General features: G+C 47.5%; 8 protein-coding genes across 8 annotated transcripts; 5 read left to right on the forward strand and 3 right to left on the reverse strand.

Moving 5' to 3' along the window:
- Positions 1–1,861: 1,861 nt before the first annotated feature.
- Positions 1,862–2,929, forward strand: T069G_04973 (phosphorylase superfamily domain-containing protein; the record flags this gene model as incomplete). The annotated part of the gene is made up of 1 exon (XM_056172183.1): positions 1,862–2,929. The coding sequence occupies one exon, from the start codon at positions 1,862–1,864 to the stop codon at positions 2,927–2,929; it is 1,068 nt and encodes a 355-aa protein (XP_056029041.1).
- Positions 2,930–3,103: 174 nt separating this feature from the next.
- T069G_04974 (alpha/beta hydrolase fold domain-containing protein) lies at positions 3,104–4,236 on the reverse strand (the record flags this gene model as incomplete). The annotated part of the gene is made up of 2 exons (XM_056172184.1): positions 3,104–3,267; positions 3,345–4,236. 2 exons carry the CDS (start codon positions 4,234–4,236, stop codon positions 3,104–3,106), a joined length of 1,056 nt encoding a protein of 351 aa, XP_056029042.1.
- A 518-nt stretch (positions 4,237–4,754) lies between these two features.
- Positions 4,755–6,309, forward strand: T069G_04975 (fungal zn(2)-Cys(6) binuclear cluster domain-containing protein; the record flags this gene model as incomplete). The annotated part of the gene is made up of 3 exons (XM_056172185.1): positions 4,755–4,815; positions 4,891–5,360; positions 5,425–6,309. The coding sequence occupies 3 exons, from the start codon at positions 4,755–4,757 to the stop codon at positions 6,307–6,309; spliced, it is 1,416 nt and encodes a 471-aa protein (XP_056029043.1).
- A 1,159-nt stretch (positions 6,310–7,468) lies between these two features.
- T069G_04976 (NACHT domain-containing protein) lies at positions 7,469–9,212 on the forward strand (the record flags this gene model as incomplete). The annotated part of the gene is made up of 3 exons (XM_056172186.1): positions 7,469–8,180; positions 8,277–9,019; positions 9,156–9,212. 3 exons carry the CDS (start codon positions 7,469–7,471, stop codon positions 9,210–9,212), a joined length of 1,512 nt encoding a protein of 503 aa, XP_056029044.1.
- A 1,577-nt stretch (positions 9,213–10,789) lies between these two features.
- On the forward strand, positions 10,790–12,616 carry T069G_04977 (uncharacterized protein; the record flags this gene model as incomplete). Its single annotated transcript, XM_056172187.1, has 5 exons — positions 10,790–11,013; positions 11,078–11,369; positions 11,411–11,492; positions 11,558–11,939; positions 11,989–12,616. 5 exons carry the CDS (start codon positions 10,790–10,792, stop codon positions 12,614–12,616), a joined length of 1,608 nt encoding a protein of 535 aa, XP_056029045.1.
- A 388-nt stretch (positions 12,617–13,004) lies between these two features.
- On the reverse strand, positions 13,005–16,831 carry T069G_04978 (subtilase family domain-containing protein; the record flags this gene model as incomplete). The annotated part of the gene is made up of 5 exons (XM_056172188.1): positions 13,005–14,000; positions 14,079–14,354; positions 14,437–14,620; positions 14,704–15,127; positions 15,271–16,831. The coding sequence occupies 5 exons, from the start codon at positions 16,829–16,831 to the stop codon at positions 13,005–13,007; spliced, it is 3,441 nt and encodes a 1,146-aa protein (XP_056029046.1).
- A 584-nt stretch (positions 16,832–17,415) lies between these two features.
- On the reverse strand, positions 17,416–18,438 carry T069G_04979 (uncharacterized protein; the record flags this gene model as incomplete). The annotated part of the gene is made up of 2 exons (XM_056172189.1): positions 17,416–18,233; positions 18,318–18,438. 2 exons carry the CDS (start codon positions 18,436–18,438, stop codon positions 17,416–17,418), a joined length of 939 nt encoding a protein of 312 aa, XP_056029047.1.
- Positions 18,439–19,181: 743 nt separating this feature from the next.
- Positions 19,182–26,158, forward strand: T069G_04980 (ankyrin repeats (3 copies) domain-containing protein; the record flags this gene model as incomplete). The annotated part of the gene is made up of 9 exons (XM_056172190.1): positions 19,182–19,315; positions 19,393–19,603; positions 19,670–19,729; positions 19,788–19,853; positions 19,980–20,222; positions 20,278–20,398; positions 20,445–24,733; positions 24,792–25,124; positions 25,769–26,158. 9 exons carry the CDS (start codon positions 19,182–19,184, stop codon positions 26,156–26,158), a joined length of 5,847 nt encoding a protein of 1,948 aa, XP_056029048.1.
- Between the last annotated feature and the right edge of the window lie 275 nt (positions 26,159–26,433).

Below are 26,433 nucleotides of genomic sequence, written 5' to 3' on the forward strand. Positions count from 1 at the left end.
GAGTTACAGAAGCTGAGATGTGATTCGATATGGACAACGTTCGCCGGGCAGATTCTTTTGGCGAGTCCACATGTTCCCATGTGACGGTGTTTCGCAGTTTCCAGGAGTTCGTAATGCCTAGCTTCTTGTGGCCATGTTGATCGACATTCAGAACTGATTGAAAGCTCTCAGGGTCAATATAACATTGCCATCCACACCAGGCCCAGGAAGGCAGCGTGGGCCTTCGGGTTGAGGGACCGTTTTCCCGGTCGGCCTTGTTTTCTCGGTCCCACGTATGAAGATAGGTGCCTTTCAATGGCTGCCAGAGTAGTGCATGGTCTAGATAGAGTCTGGGTAACCCGAATAAAAAGCCTTCTGGAAATGCAGGAGCCAGATAGTTCAAGACTCCTAGGAACGCAGAGAGACCGTCTTCTTTATAAGTCAACTGCCGTCCGTTATAGGGGCAAACCAGGTCAGCATAAATACTGAAGTCAGGCCATGTCGGTACTGAGAGCTGCCTCATGGGCGCTACTTCTGATAGAGTCCCTGGTGAAGGTTTGTCATTTTGTTGCGGTCGAAGTTGACTTGAATCCCACACTGCGCACTCGCACTGCCAGAATATTGAAGTACCCAGAAAGAAGACTACCCGTTTGCTGAGAACGTATTCTTGGTACGTCCAAGCTCTTTCTGCCCACTCAGACGCACATACTGTCTCGTAGTAAGATCTAATACGATGTGCTCTGGCGACCTCGGCCGCCTTAGTGGGATTTTTCAAGTCCGACTCTGAGCACATAATATTCGATACATGCCTTACTTCTGGACTGTGAATAGTCGCCTCGGGAGTATGAAACATCCCATACTCGGCTGCGGCAATGATAGTCATGCAGGCGCCAGAATAGACATGATCCATTGATGAAAACTCGGATGCTTTCCCTGGATCGTCTTGAACGATGCAGAGTCTATCCACCCATAGATACCTTTTCCCAATTGCGCTAGTTAACTCCATAGCATCGATTATAACTTTGGGTAGATTCGATTTATTCTGTTCCAGTGCATTGACCTTCGTCAATAACTCGATGTTATTGCTGAGCAGCTGTAATTCAGCATCCTTGTTGGTCTGACTTGTCTTGTTCTGCCAAGTATAGCTGAGCGCCAAATATTCGTTCGAAGCAGCCCCTCGTACTATACAGCGATCCCTGACATCAATGAGCCAAGAAATTTTCTGCTGTATGCTAGATGACGAAGATGATATGGTACAGGTACCACTGTGGCGACTGTCGCAGTTTGATATCCAATCTTTAATTGATTGGATAACAGGTGGGTTGTTATCAGGGGTAAAAAGCGGAACAAACTGTTCACTTTTGTCTAAACCACGCCTTCCCCGACGTTGCCCTCGTCTTCGAATTGGTCTCATGGCATAGAAACATCAGATTAGCCAAGTTGTGGAATGAATATGATGAGGAAAGAAAAATGGTTTGGAGGGGAAGGCATATATGCAAAGGAAAAGACAGACGCGTCTTGGTTGGGCATTAAAGTCCATCTTCGCCTTGTTTTTTCCCCTATAGCCATGCACAGACTTGACTTTCATTGGGGGAACGGTGGATGAAGGATTGCATGTAATTAGGCAGCAGAAATGTTGGCGGCGATGGACAGTCTGAGCCTAATTCATACCCATCCAATATGAAATCAGTTGGACCCCGCATGTCATTGATTTCTAAAGAATCAGGCTGTCGGTGGAGTTCTGCACGATAATGGATGTTACCTCATGAATTAGTCTGGTCCTGAACACCCCTCGAAAACTTCCCGATCACAGGACACTCTATCATTCTCAATGGCATCATAGTAGCTAGACACGAATATGGCACAGGAAACGAGAGACAAAATGTCCTACGAAAGCTACACTATTGCGGTGATATGCGCCATGAGCTTCGAAATGAGCGCCTTTCGTTACATGCTGGACCGGGAACACCCTCGCTTACAGAGAAAAGAAGAAGACTCGAACACCTACGTTTTGGGCGAAGTATACGGAAACAACATTGTGCTTGCATGTCTCCCTGGGAATCAAGGGAAAGGATCTGCGGCAACTGTTGCAACCAATTTGGCGCGAACATTTCCTGCTATAAAGTTAAGATTCCTCGTGGGAATAGGCGGAGGAGTACCGAGTACGAAGCATGACATTCGTCTAGGCGATGTGGTTGTGAGCATGCCCAGCGGGGAATATGGCGGCGTGGTGCAATATGATCTGGGGAAGAAGACAGACTACGGCTTCGTTCTCAAGGGGTTTCTGCAGCCTCCTCCGCCATTGTTACGGAGCGCAGTCGAGACAATGCGCTCTGATCATCTTGTTAGCGACAATAAAATCGAGGAATTCATCTCTCAGATGCTACAGAAAGGGCCGCGCCTATCCGACTACTATCAGCAACCTTCCACCAAGAGCGACATCTTGTTTACGAAAGGGTATTCTCACGAGTTTAACCAACCCAATTGTGACCGATGCGACCGTGAGAGAGTTGTTACCAGAAGTGTCCGCCAGTTTCCTGGACCTGAGATACACTATGGACTGATTGCCTCCGGAGACACGGTCATGCGGAGTAGCAGTACCACTGCTGTGAGTTATCTAGAGGATGTGCTCTGCTTCGAGATGGAGGCGGCGGGATTGATGACAGAATATTCTTGTCTTGTTATCCGTGGCATCTCAGATTATGCGGATTCCCACAAGAATGATAAGTGGCAAAAGTACGCGGCTGCGACGGCGGCTGCTTGCACAAAGGAGCTGCTTTCATATCTACAACCCAATGAGAATGTGTCAGCGGCGGCAACTTCGTCTTTTCCGCTTTTGACAAGAGACGATGGGCCAGTAGTGAATAACACGTCTCATTTTTCTGGAACAGGTATGCAGCACTCGGGGGCGGGAACTTTGTCAGTTGGAGGCGACGTGAATATTGGCTGAGCATATGTATGTAGCCATCATATAACTATCTCGTCTCTGTAATCGATTAAACTCCCTTGATAAAACAACTTCCATTACCAATATATGAGCCGTATTTTGATATGCTCACGAGGTATCTAGATACATATACTATAGAATCTATCCATTACTTTCCTCTCCTTGGTGAACAAGAAATCACTCCTGAGAGGCAAGTGCAAAATTATGATAAGTTCCAAAATATCCTACCGAGAGCGTCACCTTATTTTCGAACCATGACAAGTCCGCGGCCGGCAACCGGCTAGAGCCTTCTGAGAAAAACTTGTTGATTCTTTTCGCTAGCCATTTGGGATTCTCGTCGGCTATATTGAGATTAGTTTCACGAACACAAACAGGAGCCCCCGGGAATTAGGAGGGTCAAGGTCTATGTAATACGCACCAATCCAGTGTCCTGCTTTGGGTACAACATCAACCTCCAGATTGTCAGATGCCGGGCCAAAGATCTGCTTAAGAACCGAAGGGATTCCAAAAGAAGCTTCCCCTCCTAAAGCTAGCAAGGGCATGCTGAGCTTCTGCTTCCCAAAAGCGCCTTTGAAGAAGGCGGCATCCGTAGCCACTGTCTGGGAAGTAAAGGGCCCCAGCATAGCCCGCAAGAAGCCAGGTTTGGCGATTGAAGATGTGTATTGATTGACAATGTCCTCAGGAATAGACGAAGCGCCTGAATAGCTCCCGTGGTAAAAGTACCACTCCAGAAACAGCTTTTCTTTGCCCGATATAAGAAACTCGGCAAGATCAGGAACCTGGAAGAATGCCAGCTGAGGGTTTCCGTACAAGTCCCAGTAGGGCGCAGGATTAGCCGCTGTCTCGTATCCGTAACCTGGATATGCATACTCGCCGACGCCGAGCTTCTTCACGAGCGACGGATACTTGATGGCTAGGGCGGTGGCGGCGCCGACGCCCTTGTCGTGGGAGAAGACGTAGGCGGAAGTGATGTTGAGAGAATCCAGCACGCCTTTGAGGTCGTCTGCCGATACCGAAGAGCTGTAGTTGCCATCCGGCGGGATCGAAGAATCTCCGGCACCGCGATTATCTGGGGCGATGACGGTGAAATTCTCGGCGAGCAACGGCCCAACCTCGCGCCAGGTGAGGCTGAATTGAGGGTTCCCGTGGACAAGCAGCAATGGGGGACCTGACCCAGCATAGCGGAAATGAATGCTCACATCCTGCAGGGCCACGCGGCCGTGGCTCCAGTCGTCCCAGCTTGTAAGAGCTGCTGCAGCTGTGGCAAAGGCTAGGGAGACGAATGGTCTGCCAAGCACTGTGGACCGCATGGTGTGATGGTGATGGGGGTCGAATTGGAACACTCTCTGGTTGTATCTGAATTAATGAGGAAAGTAGCTACCTTGAGAGTAAGCATTGATAGCACCAAGCAGTTGGGAACTTTGATATAGTTATATACATATAACTTATATACGTACGCACGTATGTATATACCGTTGACATGGGTGGCCTAGTCAGGTAGTCATCCCGTTTAGGAAAGTTTCGTCAAGATGCAGGAGAGCTAAAGTAGCGCTCTTCTTACTGATTGGTAATGCCTCAGCTAATAAGCCTCCTTACAGTTAGTTGCTCTGAGCTTAAATAACATTGATTGAAGATGATGGATCGGAATTACAACTACATACTTGTACCTACATCAATATCAAGGTGCTTACCTAGTAAGGAGTAGATTAAAAGCCTCCAGCCGCCTCTCCACACGTCAGTTGTTTTTCTTATTATTAATATACAGACCATCGTTTGGGAAAGTTCCCTCGAGTTGCATTGCTCTCATCTACTTTCACCTCGGAGTATCATGGGAGCTCCACCGACCAGTGGCTACTGTCTGACATGTCGGAAGAGACGGGTTAAGTGTGGCAAGTCCCCCGACACTTTACGAGATAGTTTTTGTTGGCTGGACACTTATTGACTCGAGGTTTTGTTTACTATAGACAAAGGGACTCCGGCGTGCCAGAGATGCATCAAGGCTGGATACAGATGCAAGGGTTACGACCTGCCCCTGCGGATGCAGAATATGAGCATCGTGATGGAGGGGCCGGGAAGACATCGACTGGCCAGAATCCCGCACTTCACCGCGGATCCGTCACGCCAGCTGAGCCTTGTGGCCTTCAAGGACCACATATGCTTCACCTATCTCTTTGAGAACTGCAGCTGGGCTCATTGCTGGAGGCCGATGATCTCACTGACCAAACAAGATGCGTTAGGGCCGCTGGACTATGATTGTAGCTTGGCGCTTGCTTACGCGTATTTTGGTGTGAAGAAGCAGGAGAAGAAGTTGGAGACGGACGGAAGAATACTGTACGGGAAGAGCCTTCACGCAGTGAAGACGATCCTTGAGAGTGACGACAAACAAGAGATAGGAAGGACGACGAGCGCCGTTTTAATCTTGGGCCTCATCGCGGTGAGTACCTACGCAAAATCGCCAGCTCTGAATATGGACTGTATTGTTGACACCGCCTTGACAGACTGCACTGGATGATAACCCTTACATGAAGCATCACGATGGTGTCATACAGATTCTGAAGCGCTGTGGTCCACGGCACTTTCAGCAGGAGCCGCTGCTGACCGCTTTTCGACGAAGCCGGGGAATTCTAGTCTGCAAGTCCTTTGCGCTGCGGAGACGATGTTTTCTCGAAGAGCCTGAATGGAAGACGATACCGTTTGAGATCTCTGGGAAAGACTCATCAGATGAGCTTTTGGACATACTGTGTGACATACCAGGCCAAGCAGAAGATTGTTTCTCCTCTCCGCCAAACATAGTGTCCGACTCCCATCCTTCACCAATGTGCCAAATCGCTCGACTTTCCAATCAACTGCGCATCTGGCGCCGCAAGTGGGATGAAGCGAATCCTCATCTGGCCACTGGGATTTCGACCAACACGACAGACTCAAAGAATCACGGTGCAGAAACGCTGGCTTTCTGCAACCTTAAGCAAGCAACTGAGATCTTCACATACAATGCTGCGCTTCTCTATCTATCACAACTTCGAGACGCGATACAGGACGGCAGACGCTGGACAGGGCCTCTTTCAATAGTCGAAATGGACTATATCATGAACATGACTAGAGCGAATCCCCAATCTCCCCTCCTCCAGCCTGATCCGGTTGTGTTTACGCTGCAGCCCGCGCTGGAAGCTGCCAACATCTTCCCTTATCTTTACCACTGCATGAGGACTGAAAATCTCAGCGACGTTTTGGTTATTTTGGCTCCTTTGGGTATTGTGTACTGTGCGCTGCAGAGTCGTCCGAACCTGCTTAGTAAAGTTGCCGGACAGTTTGAGATGCCGTTCATCAACGAAGTTGGATCAATGCTGCAAAGGTACTCTTTCCCAAGCGCTCAAGCGGGTTAGAAAGACCCTAAAGCATTTTAATGTGCAAAAAAGACCGGGGAGAGAGCCTGTAGCTCTTCTAAAAGCGTTAGTATGCACGAGCGAGCGTGGCTGAATCATGCAATATTGGATGAGAAGGCCTAGTGTCCCTCTATTGTAAACTTAACCGGCTCACTGAAATTGCTGTATTCCTACTTCACCCTTCAAGTCGTTGGCCAGCTCCGGAGGTTTGAGCTTCAAGTATCGGAAAGTACCTGTGTCCGTCAGCATGTTGGTGTCGACGAGGCCGGGACGCATTGCGACGCTGGTGGCATTGCGACGCTGGTGACATTGGGACGCCGGGAACCACAAAGAGATACTGGGACGGTGTCAAATGACATTTCTCAATTTATGGAGTATGTATTCAGCATTCAGGATCGGGAAATTAGTTAGCTGGAGGCGACATAAATATCAGCTGACGAGATGTATGTACATGTGTTGAGGTCTAAGTAAGAGCTGGGATATGGCGACGACTTTTACTAACGATCACGCTGAATCAAGTATTAACATCACATCATTGACGTATCATACATGCATTATACATACATGTTTATGCTAGATCTTTATAGTCAACTAGTCTCTTATTATAATGGATTCTGTTATTTTACGCAGGGCAAAAGTCACGATTCATGTGCAGTGGCTTGCGGTGATGTTCAATCAATGTAAGCAAGAATCAGGGTGACAGTTACTTGAGAACAGCCAAAGGCGAGAATGCCAAGCGGATCAATGTTGACTGTACACACATTGATATTCTGTGTGTAAAGATGTATGTGTTCATGCATATTCTTCTTTCAGACAGAATACTACAACTTATATTCCTCTTCGTCGTTCAGTACACATTCCTGTCATTTTCGGACCTATACTATATGTATATGTACATCACGGCATGTACTTAATTAGGTATATGTACATGTATGTACTCTCATATTGTGCCAATCAAGGCCCAACATTCAGCCTCATCGATGCCGTCTTGATGCCCAATAACCCAGTTGGGCGCATATGGATAGAGGGCATGAGATAACCTCGCTGCTTTCCCCTCTTACCCAAACTTTGGTAGAATACAACATCTTCTGTTGCGGTCCTATTTTACACAATAATTCGTCGACTAACTGCAAAACTTTGACGAAATCTGACGTTAGTCATGGATCCGATAGACGGCGAGCCGCAATTTGGCGAAAAGCCTCTTCTTAATACCAATTCGCGACCATATATAACCCCATTAGATGCAAAGGCTGCTACCAGTGCTCCTAATTCTACCCAAACTATATTCCAAGGCTCAGGTGTCCAACACTCTGGACAGGGGCCTTTAATTGTCGGAGGAAACGTTAATATTACGTCGAACGCACAGCCGGATTCTAAGGAAGCAGTCGAAAAGTGCATAAAGGCACTCTTTTTGACTGATCCATCCGAAGACAGAGACATGTTGAAACGCAAGAAAGGAAAGCGTGCAGGTGGGACTTGCGAATGGATTCTCAATACAAAGGAATTGAATGATTGGCTTCGCCTGGAGGAGACGGAACAGAAGTCTCGGCCAAACGGCATCTTGTGGCTCCATGGGAATCCTGGAACAGGGAAATCCACCATGGCCATCTATCTCGCGGAGGAACTATCGACTGCTTTTGATGCAATGGAGAATATGACACTAGCCTATTTTTTCTGTGACGCCAGCTTCGAAAAACGAAACACAGCGACGTCAATCATCCGGGGTCTCCTCTATCAGCTTGTTCAGAGGCATAGGAATCTTCTCTCCAATTACATTTTACCCAAATATAAGGAGCGAGGAGATCAATTGTTTACATCATTCGATTATCTATGGACCATTTTCATTGCCGCAGCTGCGGACCAGGAGACTGGTCGGAAATATTGTATTATTGACGCACTGGATGAATGTGATAATGACTCCAAAGATATTCTGCTATATCAACTGCACGAAACCTTTCTTTCCCAAGGGAATACTACACCGAATCTCTCTATCTTAATCACAAGCCGACCATATCCTGAAATCAATGAATATTTGCAAGACTTCATGAATGCGGACTTGGCTTCCTTTGATGAAGCGAGACAAGACATCAACAGATGCATCACAGAAAGAGTCGACGACCTTGCCAAGAAAAAACACTACACAGATAAAGTTAAGAGGGAAATTACAGATTTGCTGAGAGATAAAACTGAAGGAACCTTTTTGTGGGTTGGATTAGCCTGTGAAGAACTAAGGCGCAAGCCGTCTAAAGACGCTATTCCGTTCCTACGAGGTATACCGAAAGGACTTACCTCGATCTATAAAAGCCTCCTCGAGACGGCCATTGAAAGCGAAACCGGCGAGCGTATGGCAATTCAACGCATCCTAAGCTTTGTTGCTATATCGTTTAGAGCACTAAGCGTGCTAGAGCTCTCCGAAGCTTGTCAGTTACACCAAGATGAACCGGATCTGGATACTCGTCTGCAGTACATTCGTGATCAAATTGCATCCTGCCGTCTCCTGGTCGTGGTTTATGACGAAAATGTGCAATTGCTTCACCAATCCGTAAGAGATTTCTTAACCGGCTCCGGCTCGGGCTTCTTCATTGAAAGAATCGAAGCACATGCTGATGCTGCCTCGTGCTGTATCGATAATTTGATTAAACGATTCCACAGTGGCAACACGTCATCAACTCACTTTCTCTATTATGCGATGGTATATTGGCCGGAACATGTACGTGAGGCAGGGGAGAGGTTCAAAATCCGTAAGCCACAGATTCCGTTCTTTGTGGCAAACTCGAGATCCCTGCGGCAATCGACGTTAAGACATCAGCCGGGGATCAATTATTTGCATGTTGCTGCGGAATTAGGCCTTCCAATATTGGTGGAATATGCTTTGGGGATACGTAAAGTCTATCCAACCTTGAGAGGGTCTGCTTTCAATATCAAACAAGACCTGAATCCTCCTCCCAAGGGTGGCTCGTCACAACGCGAGAGCGTCGTATCCCCACTCAGTATGGCTCTTGGGTCACTTCTTATTAACGGGAAAACTAAGAGTGAAATGGTGAATATGTTGCTAAAGGCTGGTGCAATTGTAACCACAGAGGATATGGATCTCGCAGTTTACGAAAATCGGACCGACCAAGAGACAGTGCTATCACTTCTTGACCACGTGCATCTACAGACTCGAACTACATATATCCAAAAACTCCTAAGGAAAAAAGAAGGATGCGAAACTCCGTTTATGCCATCAATTCTAGCGAAGTATGGAAATCAAGTTACAGTGGATGAAAAAATTGTAAATGCCGCAGTATCAAGTTCCACTGGAATGGGAATTTTGCCGTTTCTGCTAGACCAGAGAAGAGGTCAGATAGCAATTACAGAACTTGTAATGAAAAGCGCGGCAGAAAACGTGGACCAAGGCAGCGAACTCGTCAAACTACTCCTGAGTTATCAAAGGGGCAAAATCTTGATACACGAAAACATAATACTTGCTGCGATGTATAATGAACAACAAGGCATAGAGATTATTCAACTATTGTGCCAACATCAAAGTTGCAGGATCAAGATCACGACAAAAGTACTGGAAGTTGCAATGTATCGGGAGCAAGGCAGAGAATTCTTTGAACCGTTACTTCGGCACCGAGGTGACAAACCCACTGTTGCCATCACATCGTATGTGTTGCATTATGGAACGATAAATTATCGTCGAGCTAGAGAAAATATTTCCGTCATTTTCCAAAATCTGGGAAATTCGTTTTATATTCCAGATGATGCAATGATAACTGCGATAAAATACATTGATGACTGCGAGGAGTTCGTTGAATTTCTTATTCAGGAGGGAGGAGTTCATCTTGTAATCACGGATGAGATAGTGGAGGCAGTGCTGAGTGCCAGTAGTCGTGGATACGAGCATCGGCTTTTGTGGATGGAGATGTTTTTCAAACATCGGCAAAAGCTTAAATTCACTGGAAAAGCATTGGCTACTATTCGTGAGTTTGAGAGTGATCAAGTTAACGGTGAGTGATGTTCAACCAGCGCCCAAAATCTTCTAAAACATCTGACAAGAGCAAAAGAGCAGATAATGCAAGTTACCGCACGATTAAGAGAACGATCTCGAATCAACCGGCAGTTTTGGAAACGCTTTGTGCCAGAAGAGTGACAACATAGTTGTATTATTTGCGTATTATAGCATCTTATGCGCAATCACGACTGCTACACGCAACATCATCGGCAAAGAAATAAGAATAGAGCTCAATGAATGGTAAAGCATTTAAAGACTTAAGCCGAGGAAATATAATTGAGTGAGAGAGACTAGTAGTCGATGCGCACGCAGTTATGTTGGTCGTGACTCCGTGACATATGTGGTCAAAGCTGTCCAACCTCCCCTTTGTTCTTTCGAAGCAAGCGTCGAATCTTCTCGTCTCTTTAATTCGTTTCTTATCAACTGCAATTCAACACTATTCATCAAACGTGAGAGCATCATCACCAACCCTTAGGTAATATGGAGAACCACTTGACCAGTCTCTCGCGATACTGTATCGCTGAACCCCCTACCAATACGCTGTCCGATTTTAAGACTGCCCTTGAATCGCTCCGGGGCGAGTTGAAATTGAACGACAATGTCTTCCGTGGCGTGGATGGCTTCTTGGCTAAGCATTTCAAGAAGTCTGACACAGTCCAGAATATCATCGATGATGCCAAGTCGGCCGACATCGTCAACAAGCTGTCCACAAACATCTTCAATATTGTCCACTTGGGCACCTTGATGGACTGGATTGATTCTTTGCAGTCGCTTCTTCACCGCCAATTCCAACATTCACTTCTGCCGCGAGTCCATCACCACGCCAAAGTCGCGCTTCAGTGCCAGCATCTATCTCGAAACGGAAGATGGCTCGACCGCCGCAGGCAGTACCCGCGTGTATGGCGAATATCATCATGGCGGTGCTCCCGCGGCGAGTTACGATAGCGGCTTACTACCCTTTGCTGCGCGTGCTCTGCAAGTGTTCAAGGCTCAGCCAACTCGATACTTCTTACATGCTTTCATCCTTCATGGACCACTCTGGAGCTTTGGGTGTTTGACCGCGCGGGCGCCTACAGCAGCGAACTGATTGACCTGGATCAGAACCCTCAAGAACTGTTGCGTATCCTGGCGGGCTACGGTATGATGAATGACAAAGAGTCCGGAGTCAACACGTTTGTAAAGGGTCTCGGGCCCGGATTGGACAGCTATGTTTCTTTGAGTGAAAACTTTTTTTTTTTTTTGGCGAAGACATTTCTTCTGATGAGAGCATTTCTTCTGATGAAAGCGTTTCTTCTGATAAAGACAACAAGATGTATCTCCGACCAGAGATGATTGCAGCCCCAGGTTACTTGGTTGGGCTGGGAACGACATGCTTCGCCGCCTCGAAATCGACAACCGACGAGCCAGATATTGTTGTCAAGTTTTCTTGGAGAGCCGACAACACAACTACCGAGCCTCTGATGATTTGGCTAGCACACAAGCGCGGAGTCAAGGGTATCATCAAGCTCCTCGGCCATCAAGACCTAGTCAGCATTGCCGACCTTCGCCAGCCACTGCAGTTCCCTCGATCATTTGTCAATCGAACCTTGTCGTGCTTCGCCACTAGCCCTCTCGGCCGTCCGATCAGAAAGTATGTGTCGATCAGTGAGCTTCTTGAGGTCTTAGGCGACCTCGTCAAGGCAATTCAGTCTCTCTACTGAGGATGGAAGAATGATTCATCGGGACATTGCCATCAAGAATTTGGTCATCAGTCCCCAGAGCTGCTGGGGTAACCCCATGGGCATCCTGATCGACTTTGACTCGGCGCTGAAAGTCAAGAAAGGTCACCCTGTTGGGCAGCGGGTTGGGTCGGATGGGTTCATGGCCATCGGTGTTCTTCGTGGGGAAGAACACACGTATCGACACGACCTGGAGTCTTTGTTCTATGTTTTTTTGTGGCTAGCCATTGCCAATGATAGAGAGCATGACTATTCCCGGGAGATCTTGAAGGGATTGCCAGAGAAATCTCGGCTCCATAATTGGTGCTCACCGGTCCTGGACTTTTCCGCCGTCGAGAAGGCAGTAACAACCGACATGAGCCCGCAAGGCTTCGAGGGGATTCTGGGTGAATTCTCTCCCGACTTTGTTGAACTCAAAAACCTGGCTAGGAAGCTACACGGGCTGATTTTCCCAGTGCGCGACGGGGTGATTTTCACGGGGACTGACAAGGATAAGAAAACTGCTACCTGGCTCTTCACTACGATGGCAAATGCTTTTATGGATAAGACTCGCTGTCAAAAGACTCGCTGTAAAGGTCGTAGTCTTTAACCGAGAACTACATGTACATAACTGGCCAAGTCTCAATGAAACAGGCTCGTTTCTCGTACTTCTCATAGTCTAGATGAATCCACTTGTGTTACTAAACTAGCCATAAGAGAGTGAAACATTTCGGAAAGAACAAGCATGCATACTAGCGTCTCACTTTCATAAGTGCAGTTATGATTTCGTCGCAACGGCGGAGACTGTCAGCTTCGCACATATGTCAACAGAGTCATAGAGCCCAGCACTTCAAGATACAGGAGACGAAATTGGTCTCGAAGAAGCCATTTATTTTAGTTGTTCCATTGAGAACAATTATGCTTTAATATTCCAGGTTATATGTATACTCGCTAGTTACATATATTGCGTGTCTTGCTTTAGTTTTGTTCCCCTTGCCTTACTCTGCCTCAAGTTTATGACAAAGAATTCTCACCAGATTCTCCAACTCCACAATCTTCTTCTTCTCCCCTTGAGCATTATTGATTCGCTCTGTAGCATCCCCAAACGTCTTCCAGACAGGTAGAAATTTTTTGTCGTCATAATCCGGAGAATTTATGTTATCGAATGCGGTCCGCATGTTCTTGTGGTTCCGCAACTTCAACGCCCAGTCAGTAAAGGGCCTCGAATCGTCGTAGTAGGTTTTTACGACATTTGTGCAGTAAATTATTAGTGATGCAAGTCCTGCAGCTAATGCAGTGGAAACGGAAGATCCATCATGATATTCGACGGGTTTTGATGACCGAGGATTCCTTGCCTCTGCCACCTGGTTTCCGGGGAAGAAGTAGCTTATTGTGTTAAAATCTTCGGAAGTTGGATCTCTTTGGCCCTTGGGCAGCGCGGCGCCAATACGAAGAATACAGTCCGATGCTGCGCTGAAAGGAAGTGATTCCCTGCCGAGGAGTTGGATGTCGTCGGCGGCGGAGCAGAACATGAGGATGTTGCGAGACTTGGCCTTTTCGATTGCCTTTTGAAGCGCATCCATGGCCACCTCCTCGGGTGATCTCTTGTGCTCTTCGTCGGTTCCGACATCCAGGGCATTAGGTACACTGCCTATCTTTTTCGCCAATTTCCGAATAGTCCACGACATGGATATGATGTCGGCCTTGCGAATGATGGCGCCTTCAATGGCTCTCGCAGCGCTCTCTGCGTATATGGTCCGTGTTTTGCTTCCAGGGCTGTGGCTAGTGCTTTCATGTATCTTCATAACATCGAGCGAAACCCAAGGATTGATGCGCACAATCATGTTGGCCATGACTGTGCCGTGACCGTTGGTGGACTGATGCCACGGCCGTTCCGTTTTCCCATCTGGTGGGCAATAGCTCAGACCAGTAGCCTGAACAATGTTGTACGTATCCAAGTTTAGTAGATCGACGCCATCGTCTATTAATGCAACCTATAAAGAAGTGTAAGTATTTATCTTCTGTAGTAAGTGACGGGAGTGGAAAGCTCAAGATGACAGCTTTATACATGCCTTTACGGGCGGTATTTTAATCTTGCCGCCCAGAAGTCGGTGAACAGAGATTAGAGAGCTTCTGAAATCCTCCATTCTCTCAACCCAGACCTGCTGTGGAGGGCCGTCTGATGTTCCAATCTCTGACGGGTCCAAATCATCGTCCGACTTGATACTGGATGTAACCGTGCCAGAATGTATCCTCTTCTCGATTTTGACCCTTCCTTTTGTGCGGTCAGTGATCTCGGTTTCGAAGGTTTCTATCATTTTCATCATTCTATCGCGACTTTCGAAACCCTAAAGTTATTGTTAGCTTATGCTCTGAGATTCGAAATATGTCCCTTGATAATAAGGCGTAGATTTTGAATGTGAGACATACCGGAAAGGCATGGAGCGTCACCCTCCTTAACTTGCCATTGGATGTTGCATCTCTTGCAATACCTTCTGGGTAGCCCCAGCCTTTGAGAATCGTCTGGTTTCCACTCCAGTAGAGGTTGATGTGAGTAGCATCTGGTGCTGCAAAGGATATAACGTCCATGCTTAGGTCTGGCTTTCTCCAGTCCCTGTTCAACAGTCAGAATTACGTCGGTTACTAGACTGAGAGATATATTGGTCTCGTTGGAACCGCAAGGCGATATTAACGTACCAGGATTCTATCTTAATTTCCTCTTTCCTGGAATTACCGAGACCAAACGAATCCTGACCTCGTATAGCTCGTTCGATTGCAGCATCGGTGTGAGGTAGACCTTCTCTGTCGTCCACCTGCAGCCGGAGTATGTGTCGAATGTTGACTGACACCAGTTTGTCAAATACACTTATTAGAGCACTGCGCCCCAACTTGGGATTTTCTTGATGAGCCCCTCCGCGTTGTCTTTTCTCGTTTGAACTGTATCCTCTGTTGTCTGACTTGGATGCGCTTGACTTTTCGTGAATTGTCGTTAATATCGGCAAATTGACGTAGGATAGAGTGTCCTCAAACCCGCCCGCCTTGGAAAGCTTCTCGATCAGGTCTACGACTTGATCTACAGTCTTTCCCGCGAGGTGAGATGCGTCGAAATACAAGTTTTTGTCTAGCGTAGCAAGAACGTCAGCCAGATACAAATTATTGTAAAAGCAGTGTGTAAGTATGGGTAGCCAGAAGACATCTCATTTTAAGACGACTGAGTAAGATAGATGAGGATTCCCTTGAGAGGTCGAATTGTCGCAGACCTACCTGAAGCTACTTTACCATAAAGTAATTCCTTTGCTTCCATATCTGTTCTGGTGCGTATATAATGAACTTTGACAAATTCCCCGATTTTGCTTGCTGCCGTATCCGAGTCTAGAGAAGTTTTGCTTGGATTGGATTTATCTTCGTCTAGCTTGACGCTGGCTGGAGCTTTTGTCTGACCGGAATCGCTAGCCTGGTCGTAATTCTGTGTTCGAGTGCGCGTAAGAGACTTGGGAAGAGGATTATCCAAGGATGTAGGAGTGGCCGGGGTTGCATGAATGGGTTGGTTCTCTGAAATATGCACAGAAGGACGACGAGACTGCTTTGGGTCATAATCTGAAGCTTCTGTTCCATCTTTGGCTTCCTGGGCTGTGGTATACAATGTCCGACCTTTGTCAAGCGGAGGTGGAGGGCCCATTTTCGTTCTTGATGGCTCAGTCGTCCCTGGCTTTGGCGGGAGCATTTTTTTCTGATACTCCCCTGTCGAATAGTCATCTTTTGACTCCTTTCTAGACTCATACAGGGCGCCTGTCCTAATAGGCGGTTTTTCTCTGCCAGTACGGTTGCCACCTCTTTCTGAAGAGGTAGTCGCTGGTCCTGTTGCGGCGGCGGCTCTTCTATTTTGCTTTAACCATCTTTCTCGCGTCCTTAGATAGTACAAATATGGGGACTCGTTGTTCAAGTTGAACTGCTGATCCGGGTTCCTCTTCAGTATCTTATCGCCTGTTAGAACCAGGTATTGAACTATGTTGTTGTATTGCTTTACTTGGAGTCGACAGTTATTGTAATCCATGGCATAGTGTATGGGAGTGTTGCCGTAATTGTCCCTTGCGGCTATTGTCTCAGGTTTTGCCTCTTTGACAAAGCCATGGATTGTCTTAATCGTTACACGTAAATTCGGTCGTTCTGGTGCAATGGCCGAACTCTGCTTAATCCCTTGGTGGGTTCCTAGAGCCTTTGGCAGCTGTTCCTTGAAAGCGTAGTGAAGGCAATTCATCCCATCGTGATCCGTCGCATTAAGTAGTTCATCTAATTTTCCCGGAATCTCACTGGAACATTCGGTGACGGATTCGATGAACTTGGTGTTATTGAACTCCATCGCTACCCGCAGAATCGGGTCATCCTTTGGTTTGCTGAGACCACTCTCTACCAAAGCACTGTCCTGAAACTCAAGAAGATACTTGAGAATCTTTGACAGTGTATCTCCCGGCAGGTTTCCAAAGTCATCAGTATCTCGCCTCTTTGCCAAGATGTGAAGAAACGTCGGCGTTGTCCTCTCACGAGCGTCTCGACTCGTCAGTGCCTTCTTCTTATATTCTTCAAGTAAGCGGCCTTGTCCTGGCTCGGATGTATCCCGCCGTGCCTCGCCGGACACAAGAGATCTGACAACTTCCTTCCACTGTTGTTCCCATGTTTGCTCTCTGAACTGAGCCTCTTCACTTTTTTCCTCAAACGGATGCCTGTCGATGTCCTCGGGATCAAGGTCAAGTATCTCATCGTATTGTAAGTTGTCTAGTGTAACAGAGCCCGCTTCTGAAATTTCATCATCATCATAGTTTGCCATGATTCGCAGCAGAGAATTCGCGCCCCTGTGCCACAGACTGCTGCACGTTGAAGACCGGAGACGTAGAGAAAAGGGATAAAATCACCCCCAATTCCAAGGTAACCTAAAAGGCGACGAACTAGACTAAAATAAACCACAAGAGGTTAAAAGATTAGACGTATGATGTTCAAGAGAAATATTCGACATTAAGAAAAACTATTGGGGGACACAAAAGACGGCAGCTGCCTAGTCTTCTATCCTGAGTTGAGTTTGGTGTCCTTCCAGCCGGTGCTTGTGATTTATTTAGGTGCTTTGAAAGCGGGGGTTAATAAACATGAGGCTCAATAGATTGGCTGACAGGAGAGGGCTGCGTGATATAACAGGGATTAATTACATGTTATTAACACCCTGCTGCAGTGATCCCGGCAGAACGGCTGGGAGCTGAATACATCCCACCAAAATACAGTGTCAAGAACATTTACTCACTCTTGGTGGTATGAGTAACTATGACAAGTTGAACAATATCAAGGAATCTTGAAACTGGCAATAATAGAGACAGCGCTAGTCGTCATTGTTCTTGCTATTCGATTGCTTTCTGCACTGTCTTATTCTTGAGTACGCTCAGCACTCTCCGACCCAGATCGCTTGATAGATTGCCCGTACTCGTTGTATGTAGTGCAGTCCCAAAGCTGATCCAAGTCGATTGCTCCTAGATTATCGACATCAATATCGACTCCCGTATCTAATTCATTGAGAGGAGGCTCGTCCACGCTAAATATAATGGGATCATCGGGCTCTCTAGAAGAGAACAAAGAGGTCACCATAGTTGTAAAGTTTGGTGTTACTTTCAGATAGGGAACACAAACGAAGTCTTCGTCGTCGTCTCGCTCCAGCAGAATGCAAGCACGAAGCTTAGAAGGAATGCCGCTGGCTTGTGATTTGTTCTCAGACAGAAAAAAGCGCGCCTGGAAGTAATTCCCCCAATCGTCCGACTGAGGATTATCGCCACTCACCACGGTATGATGCTTCGTAACTTTCTCCACGCCCGCTTCACCGTAGAGTGTCAAACCTGTGTCGATAGCGGGAATGTTTGGACCGACTGTGAGTTCTACTCCATGTTTTGAAGATTCAGATTGGCTTGTTTCTTCCATCTTATGGAGCCCATATGGTGCGACTCGGTGAACTGATGGCCCGCCGGCCTTGCCTTTCATGGCGTTGAACTCGAATAAGACGTCGGCTTCTTTGATGCGCGCTCCCTTATATGAGTTGAATTTGAACTCGTATACAAGAAGGGTAGCGTGTTTATCTGAAGAAGGACCCATTTCCCCGTGGATTATTGCTTTCGCATTGCAACTAACAGTGAAAGCAGGTCTTCTCTTCGAGCCGCCGCGGAAGGCTGAAACTGCTTTCCTTTGCTTTTGTCCTGGTCGATTGCGGACATGGAAACCTGTTGACGTATATGTTGTTATTGTCGACTCTCGTCTAAAGATAAAATACACAGTCTTACCTCCCTCTTGGCCTTGGTATGTGAGCCCGAGATTGAAAAATGTCGGATCCGAGGTTTCTTCATCGTCCTCATCAAAGTCTCCCTCGTCTCCGTCACTCAACCAAATTTCACTTTCGTCCATGTTGCACAGGAATTTTGTGGTGTATTAATTAACTGAATGTTTGAGTTTCGATGGGAATAAAGTATACCTGTTGAAGGAGTGACTTATTTAGCTTAGATGAGAACATTGGTCGACTGGGTCAATGATCGAGAGCTTGACATCTGGCTGCTCAAGTGACAGCACAGTATGAGGAAACAGCGCACATCGGCAGCCAAACATGCACTACCGGTTGCCAATATTGGTGCTAAACCCAAGCTCGCAGGTTCGTCCGAAGGATTTTCTGACTTGTCAGAAGCGGGTTGAAGCGCCGCTTATTCTGCAACTTGGATTCGCACAGATCCCTGTCGCTGTATTCTGGGCCACATAGTGAGGCGAAGCTGTGTGATGGTGTCACCCCATAGTGAAAAAATAGAGGCCAAGGCACCAAAGGAGCTGAATGTCGCACCATAGAGAGACTGAGCCGGGACGAGTATATACCGGGGAGGCAACGAGGGGAATATATTGCCGCGATGAGTGGACGAAACCCCGCAGCTTGTGGAAGAAGCACGCTACATACAGAGAGAGTTAAGAACAGTTAGAAGAGTTTGTGAGGCTCCAGTGAGTAAACCCTGGGCCGTGCTGATCCTTCACCGAGCGAGACTTCTCAAGATTTATGTACTTTTAATAGAACTGCCTCTTACGATTCCATATGATCGATATCAATCATCGCGGCGGTCGACTTGGTCTGCTCACAATCGCGCCGACCACATCACTTGTTCGCCATCATGGAGACCAGTGAAGATGATCAGCCATCTCCCATCACGTTTTGGGAAGGCTACCATCGAGATGACCTCACCTTAATGACTATTAAGGATTCTACACAACAAGATTATGATACAGACAAGTCTCCAGATATCGAGTAAGCCGTAGCATAGATGCTATAATTCCCTCGATGCTATTATTTGATTAGGATTGACTGAAACTAGATGTTCGCAGTGTTGTCCATGTCATGCCGGTTGGTCAAGCGGATGAACGGCTGAAGCTCGATACTCTTCTTCTAGAGTCAGTGGCTTCCAGACGAAGAGAATTTGTTTTCCTGTACCATATAGGGAGCTTACTGGCTGGCGAATTCACGGGCCAGTCTATTGATGGCCTTGCCCGAAAATTGCTGCAAAGTCTCATATTTTTCCAGCAGAGAGCTGAACAGGTCTGATTACACGCCCCTGCCTTGATACGGATATCATTTGCACGACTGAGCTAATATGGAGAGTAGCCATCAAGAAGAGCGTTGGTGTTTGTTGCCTACGATTTGGGGGATTTAATTGTCAAAAAGGTATGTATGCGCATAATCTCATGAACCGGTCATCTATGAGAAGCGCTGATCGTGATAGGCCATCTGCATCGCTGGCGCAAATGAGCAAGAATGGCCAGGAATTTTCATGAGCGCCGCTCAGTTTGTATGTGTCGATTTTCTCTTCCGCAGTCTATGGATCTTTTTCTTAACAAACCTTTATGTCGCCTTTCTCCTATCAATTACCCCCTTAATTAATACAATGCTACAAATTCTGACAAGAATTGAGTAGATATTCGCAGGCGGCTTCCAAAGAGCAAATGACTCACAATTGCTCTATTCCAAAGTATTCGACTTCCTCATGTCTCGAAAGGACACCTCATGGGAACGAGCTTTGTCACCTGAATCAATCAGTAGTCTTACAAAGTGCACAGTGGAAATTACTGAAGCTTTTATCGCTTCCAAAATAACGCTTCGAAGCCAGGTTATAAGTCTTTATGCAAATGTGGTAGGGCAAGAGGAGAAGATATCATATGTAAAGTATCCATATGGCGTTATGACAGAAAGTCTTTTACTCATATTTTGTGTAGATATTTGATCAAGCCACCGCGACAATGGGGGTGCCAAACGAGATCATACTTCGAGAACAAAAGCAGAAAGACAAAGAGCCATTTTGGGATTTACATAACACAGTTTGTTCTAACATTAAATGTGAGTAAACCTCTCATATTTAAGATCGTTTGACTGACATACCAAGCTTGGCTCCCTCACGAGTCTTGGATTCCCTTTCAGCAATCCCTTTTGGCAGTAACTTCGGCACATCGTCCGTTGTCGTCAACATGTCTTGACGATTCACACCCGGTGTTTAACAGCACTGAATATGAAACATGGATGGCATCTGCTGGTGCGCGCATACTATATGTTTCTGGTGATGATCATAACGCGGTAACGGAAGCTGCTGAACAGGTATTCCTCGACTGGAGGCTCAAACAAAGAAAGAATCGGAAGGAAGGGGTAGTATTCTTACCCATCTCGTTTGTTTTCTCTGCCCGTGACCCAACACGCTCTTCAATGAAGGACATGATCAGCTTGCTCCTGGTCTCATATCTTTCTGGCATTGCAATTGCGAAAGGCGACCCATTGCCTGGAGCCATAAGAGATCAGTTGGTGCTTCAACACGCATGGACGGAAACGGATCTCTTCAAGCTTTTGGCAATATTTTCCCGCGAGTTTATGGGCTTCAATTTGGTTCTTCTACTTCAGAATATCGACGAATGCGACAAACACAGTCGAGATACATTCTGGGATGTGCTGAGCGCCTTCGCAACCAGGAGTGAAACGCGGTTCAAGGTAGTGGTTACATGCGGGAAATCCCTTGATCTTCATGATGAACTACGCCACTGGGCAGATATCCCGGTCGACACATGGATTCTCCCGGATGATATGGATGAGTCGAACGAGAATGCTGAGGATGATTACCCGGATGACCTGGTCTCTACCTTTTGTCCCGGTGGGCATGGCGAGACTGAAATTAGGCCGAAGCTTGAAGAGCTGAAGCTTATGAAGAAAGAAAACCGAGACATGATTCTTAAACTGATAGGGGAAATTACTAACTGGCCCCAAGAGCTGTCAACAAAGGCATTGCACAAGTTCTCTTCTCACCTCCGAGCCGTTACCTTGGCTTCTACACCAGCTGATATTTTGAGAAAAGCTCTACGAAACGTTGCTCATCAGGAGGGCCTCAGCTGGATTTTGGGATGGCTCTTTAAGGGGCAACGACCCCTAAGCTACCCTGAACTGGCAATGATGCTGTACCATTACAAACGTGGAGAAACTCAAGGTTTCCAAGTACCTTCTTCTATGGAGCTAGACGACTTTCTATCGCAAATTCGGCTATGGTTTCGCGGCATCACAGAGTCTGTCAGCGGGCAGGTCCGTATCAAGGAAGAATTACGGGATTACCTGCAGAATGAGTTGAGCAGCATTTGGGCGGAATCAGCATCACCTGGCGCCATCACGACATTTTTACTCAATTACTTGAAAGCACCCAATATTCAGCAACGGCTAGAATCCATTAACAAAGAGTATCAGTCTCGAGTTGAGTCTTCTGGTGAAGCCATTACGCCACCGCTTATCTCGGATGGACAAGACATTATATTCTATGCTATTCAGGCTCTCCCTTATCATCTATCCGAGAATCCTGTCGTCTTAAAGAGTATCAAAGATGAATTGATGGCTAGCGACGGCAAATTGACAACATGGTCAAAGGCATACTGGGCTATGAGCAACCCATTCTCCCGTCCCGAATCTGGAGCTTTACATTCGCCTTGTGAAACACTTCTTGCGCTGGGGAATCTGAAGCCGGAAGCCATTACCATTCTCAAGGAGATGCAGCATTCATCACTCTCATCTACAACTGGTAGCCGCGCGAAGAATAGCTCACCAAAATCACCAGATTTAGACTCTCTATCCAAGGCGATTAGAGAGGCAAATGAGGATGTCGCGGTGTCTATTGCAGAGGAGCTGATTTCCGCATCCAAAAGACAAGATCAAGACTACGAGCATATTGACGGTTCAAAGTTTAGCTCAAAATTACCCTGGCCGTCGTGGTTCCTATGGAGAGCAGTATATCTTAACATGGTCCGATTAGTTACGTTGCTCGTGAACGACGGCATCGACCTAGACCCAACAGATGGAGGTCCCGAATTCTTTCCATCTCCGCTCTACATGGCCTCCCGTCTATGCCACGACCAGATAATAGACATACTGATAGAGCATGGGGCCAATCTCCATGTGAAGAGACTGAACAAATACAAGCCAGTACAGACTGCGACTTCCAATGGTAGTATGCATGGCGTCAAGCTTATGATATCCAAAGATGCCTCGCTTCTGGAGAGTCAGGAACCGGAAACACCACTATATTTCGCGGCCCTCGAGGGTGGCTGGGCCATGGCAAAGATGCTATTAGATCTTGGAGCCGATCCAAACTCAGGATTAGGGGAGAGACCGAACTATAGATGGGCTCCTCTTGTCGTTGCAGTAGAGGGGAACCATCTTAAGACAGTGGAGATTCTACTCGAAAACAAAGCAGATCCTAACATTTGCGGACCAAACAATCTGGACACTCCACTCTGGTTTGCAGCTATCAAGGCAGCGAGTGCGGACATGGTTCGCCTCCTCCTCGATCACGACGCAGATCCCAATCACGAACTGCTAAATCCGCCATTACCTATAGAATTGGTAAGATCATCGGTATCAGTCAAGGATAAGCTTGCTATCTTCGAAGTTCTCATCAAAAACTCACCCCCCGTTCGGATCAATGCAACCGACGGGGAGATTATGACGCCGCTCCTCTACGCCGCAGAGGCGGGAGAATTGTCTCTGGTGACATGGCTTCTAGAGCACGAGGCAGATGTCAACGGCACAGACAACCTTGGCCGCAGCGCCCTCTGGTATGCCATTAAGAATTTGCGTGTAGAGGTAGTCCGCGAGCTGCTGAATTGGAAGCCCCAGCTGAACAACTTGACCACAAGCGGACAGCCGCTTGTCGAAATTGCAATAGAGGACGTCGAAATCATGCGGATGCTGCTAGATGCTGGTATCGACATGGAGCAGCCAAACTACAACAATCACACTGTCCTCAATATCGCCGTTGATTGGAGGAAGACGGAGGTTGTGAGGCTCCTGGTTGAGAGAAAGGCGAACATGTACCACTGCGGCAACGGCGGCTGGAATGCAATTACGATTTCAACCTGGAGTACTGCAGACCCGCAGATTCTGCGAATTTTGGCAGATGGCGGTGCAAATCTTGGTGTGGTTCATCCGGAGACTGGAAACACTCCCCTGCATTTCGCCATGGCCTGGCAGGAGGAGGAGCTCACCAAGATCATTCTAGAACATCGCAAGAGCATTGATCTGGAGAAGCGCAACAACTACGGCAGAACACCTCTTTTGTATGCCTGTGGAGAGGATAACGAAGACTGCATCGAGCTCCTCGTCAAAGCTGGAGCCGATGTCAATGCGGAAGATCAATGGGGCTGGACAGTCCTATCGCTTGCTGCGAGACGCGCGCTCAAGGCCCATGTCACTGACCTGCTCCTCGCACAGCCAGATCTTAAAATAGACGCTGAAGGGAAAACCAAAGGGACCGCGCTGATGGTGTCGTGTCGTTCGCTGAACCGTGAAATGGTAACCAAACTCCTTGCCCACGGAGCTGATGCGAACATATCGGTCAAGGAGCTATCTTACAACAGCACGGCGATAAAATCTGCCTGTATACCCTGGAAGGAACTGTACGATGATAAAAAGAACGAGATGGATGGAATTGTTTCCGAGTTGATCGCCAATGGAGCTGATGTCAATGCCGTGGGAGGATGCAACATCTACAATGCCATTTGTGCAGCCTCTTTTGCAGGCTTCGCCAGTACCATCAACCTTCTTCTTGATAAAGGGGCTTCCGCGCAAGACCCTGATCCTTTAGGTCGACTCCCGATCCACTATGCTGCCGCGAATGGCGTCAAGAATTTCGAGGCAATAGCCCTTGTCCACAAGGGAGATATTTTGGTCTGCGACCGCGCCGGCAAGAACGCTCTACACTGGGCCGCTCAGTTCGGCAACGTGAAGACGATTGAAGCTATCCTGGAGCTTCTGGACTCTTCACCAAAAAAGAGAAAGGAGTACGTCAATCAAGCTGATATTGATGGCTGGACGCCGCTTTGCTGGGCCGTACGCCCTGTTACTGTGCGCCTTGGGCCTGACTCGGAGTCTGAGCCCCGTGATTATGTCAAAACCGTGAAATATCTCATTGAGCAAGGAGCCGATTGTTCAGTCAAATTTACCATGGGAACGGGCAAAAATGTCGAGACGTTTACTCCCGTGGAGATGGCCAGGCTCTGTGGCGCTGCCGTTGCCAGCGAGATCATCGACATGTTGGATACCAGCCTGGATGACAGCTTAGCAAACGGTACAGAGAGGAAAAGCAGCGACGCCAATAAGCCGAGTAAAAGATATAAGTCAAAAACAGCCTATTGCGACATATGTCTAAATGTGAGTACACCCAAAGCCACCCAATTTGACACATCACTGCTGACAGAAACCTTGATAGACAATTTTTGGCCATTCATACCAGTGCCAGACGTGTCCCGACTTTGATACCTGCAAGAAATGCTACGGCAGAATAGACTTTTATCACAATGATATCAGTTTTGATGACAAACAACATTCTTTTGCGTTTCGGAAAGATTACGAACAAGAATTTGAAGACCTTCCGGCTGAAGAGTCACCTGACCCTGAGAATGGAAATCAAGAGAACGTGGGTGGAAAAGAGACGGAACGATCTGATGATGGTGAGCTGCAGAAGAATGGAGACGACGAGACGGATGACTTGGGTCTTGGGAGTTTGGATGATTTGGACGAGTTGGAGGTGGCGGAGGATGATGTACTTACTCCTCCTCCATGAAGTTATTCTGGAGGGCATTTCAACTATATCTAATACAGATACTTTTGTGTTGAAGCTTCATTATAATCCAGTTCCAATGCTGCTGCTCGATTTCCAATCTCTTTGTACAGAACTTCGTACATCTAGAGGCAGCTTTTCACTTACACGTCTGTATTCGTCTCACTGACCGGAAGAGGCAATGATACTTGTGACTTGTACCTTTGTACCATCAGCCCCGCTACCCCACCAAAAATTCCCAACGCCACAATGCCAGCCACTACCTAATAACACCAAATCCATCAATCCAATATCATATGGCCATTCTTTATCACAAACCACAGCCTCGCCTCAAAACTCCCCCATCAAATCGCATCACAACCACAGCCTCTCCCTCCTCTCTCCCCGCTCTCGAAATACACACGATACAAGCACACACATACATGGAGTCTCGCCAATCATAACGCCCAATGCCATACTTTAAAACGAGCCAAGAATGGCTCGACCTCTCCGTCGCTCTCCTTGAGGCTCGGCCCTCTCAGGCAAGTTTCCTTCCCCTTCATCTACCTCCAATCTTCCCTCCCCAAGCTACACCCTCAATATTCCCTCTACCAAGCCTCAGCTAACAATATCCCGCCGTCAAACAGACCCGCGTCACCGCAAAATACTCCATCAAGCCCGTCAAACCCCGCAAAGCAGCAGACCCCAGCTCTACCTCCGCCGACGAATCCTCCTCCCCCTCGGACCCGAAACCCCCCCGCGGCAGCCTCGTCCTCAAGACCTACGACCCCGTCAGCGGCGTCGCGCTCAAGTACCGCACCACAAAGGCCGCGGAGGTCACGCGCCTCATGTACGCCGCCATGGGTCGTCTAGGCAGGGCGCAGGCCGGCGTGCAGGACGTTCCCGAGGAGACGATGCAGGATGCTGATGCGGTTGAAACGCCGCAGGGAGAGCAGACGCCGACGCAGCAGACGCAGCAGCAGGGTGCGGCGGGAGGTGGTGGGGGTGGGAAGAAGAAGAAGAAGGGCAAGAAATGAATATCAAGCGGGATTGAATAGACAGTGTGGCTTTTGGTTTGATATGGTGGGCATGAATGCGGACACCGAATATACTCTGCAATTTGCGTTGGAAGACACAACCTGTGGATATCAAAGGCGCAAAAGGAAGAACCTAGAAATGGAAAATGTATATGCACATCACAAGATATGAGCAGGCTCCGAGTCTTCACTTACCCGGCCTTCTATGCCAGGCTACCTATCTGTATTCCTTAACTACGGAATATTACAAATTTCATCCAATGTGCACATCACGA

Source organism: Trichoderma breve, chromosome 3, assembly GCF_028502605.1.
Source record: "Trichoderma breve strain T069 chromosome 3, whole genome shotgun sequence".
In the NCBI taxonomy this organism is placed as follows: domain Eukaryota; kingdom Fungi; phylum Ascomycota; class Sordariomycetes; order Hypocreales; family Hypocreaceae; genus Trichoderma; species Trichoderma breve.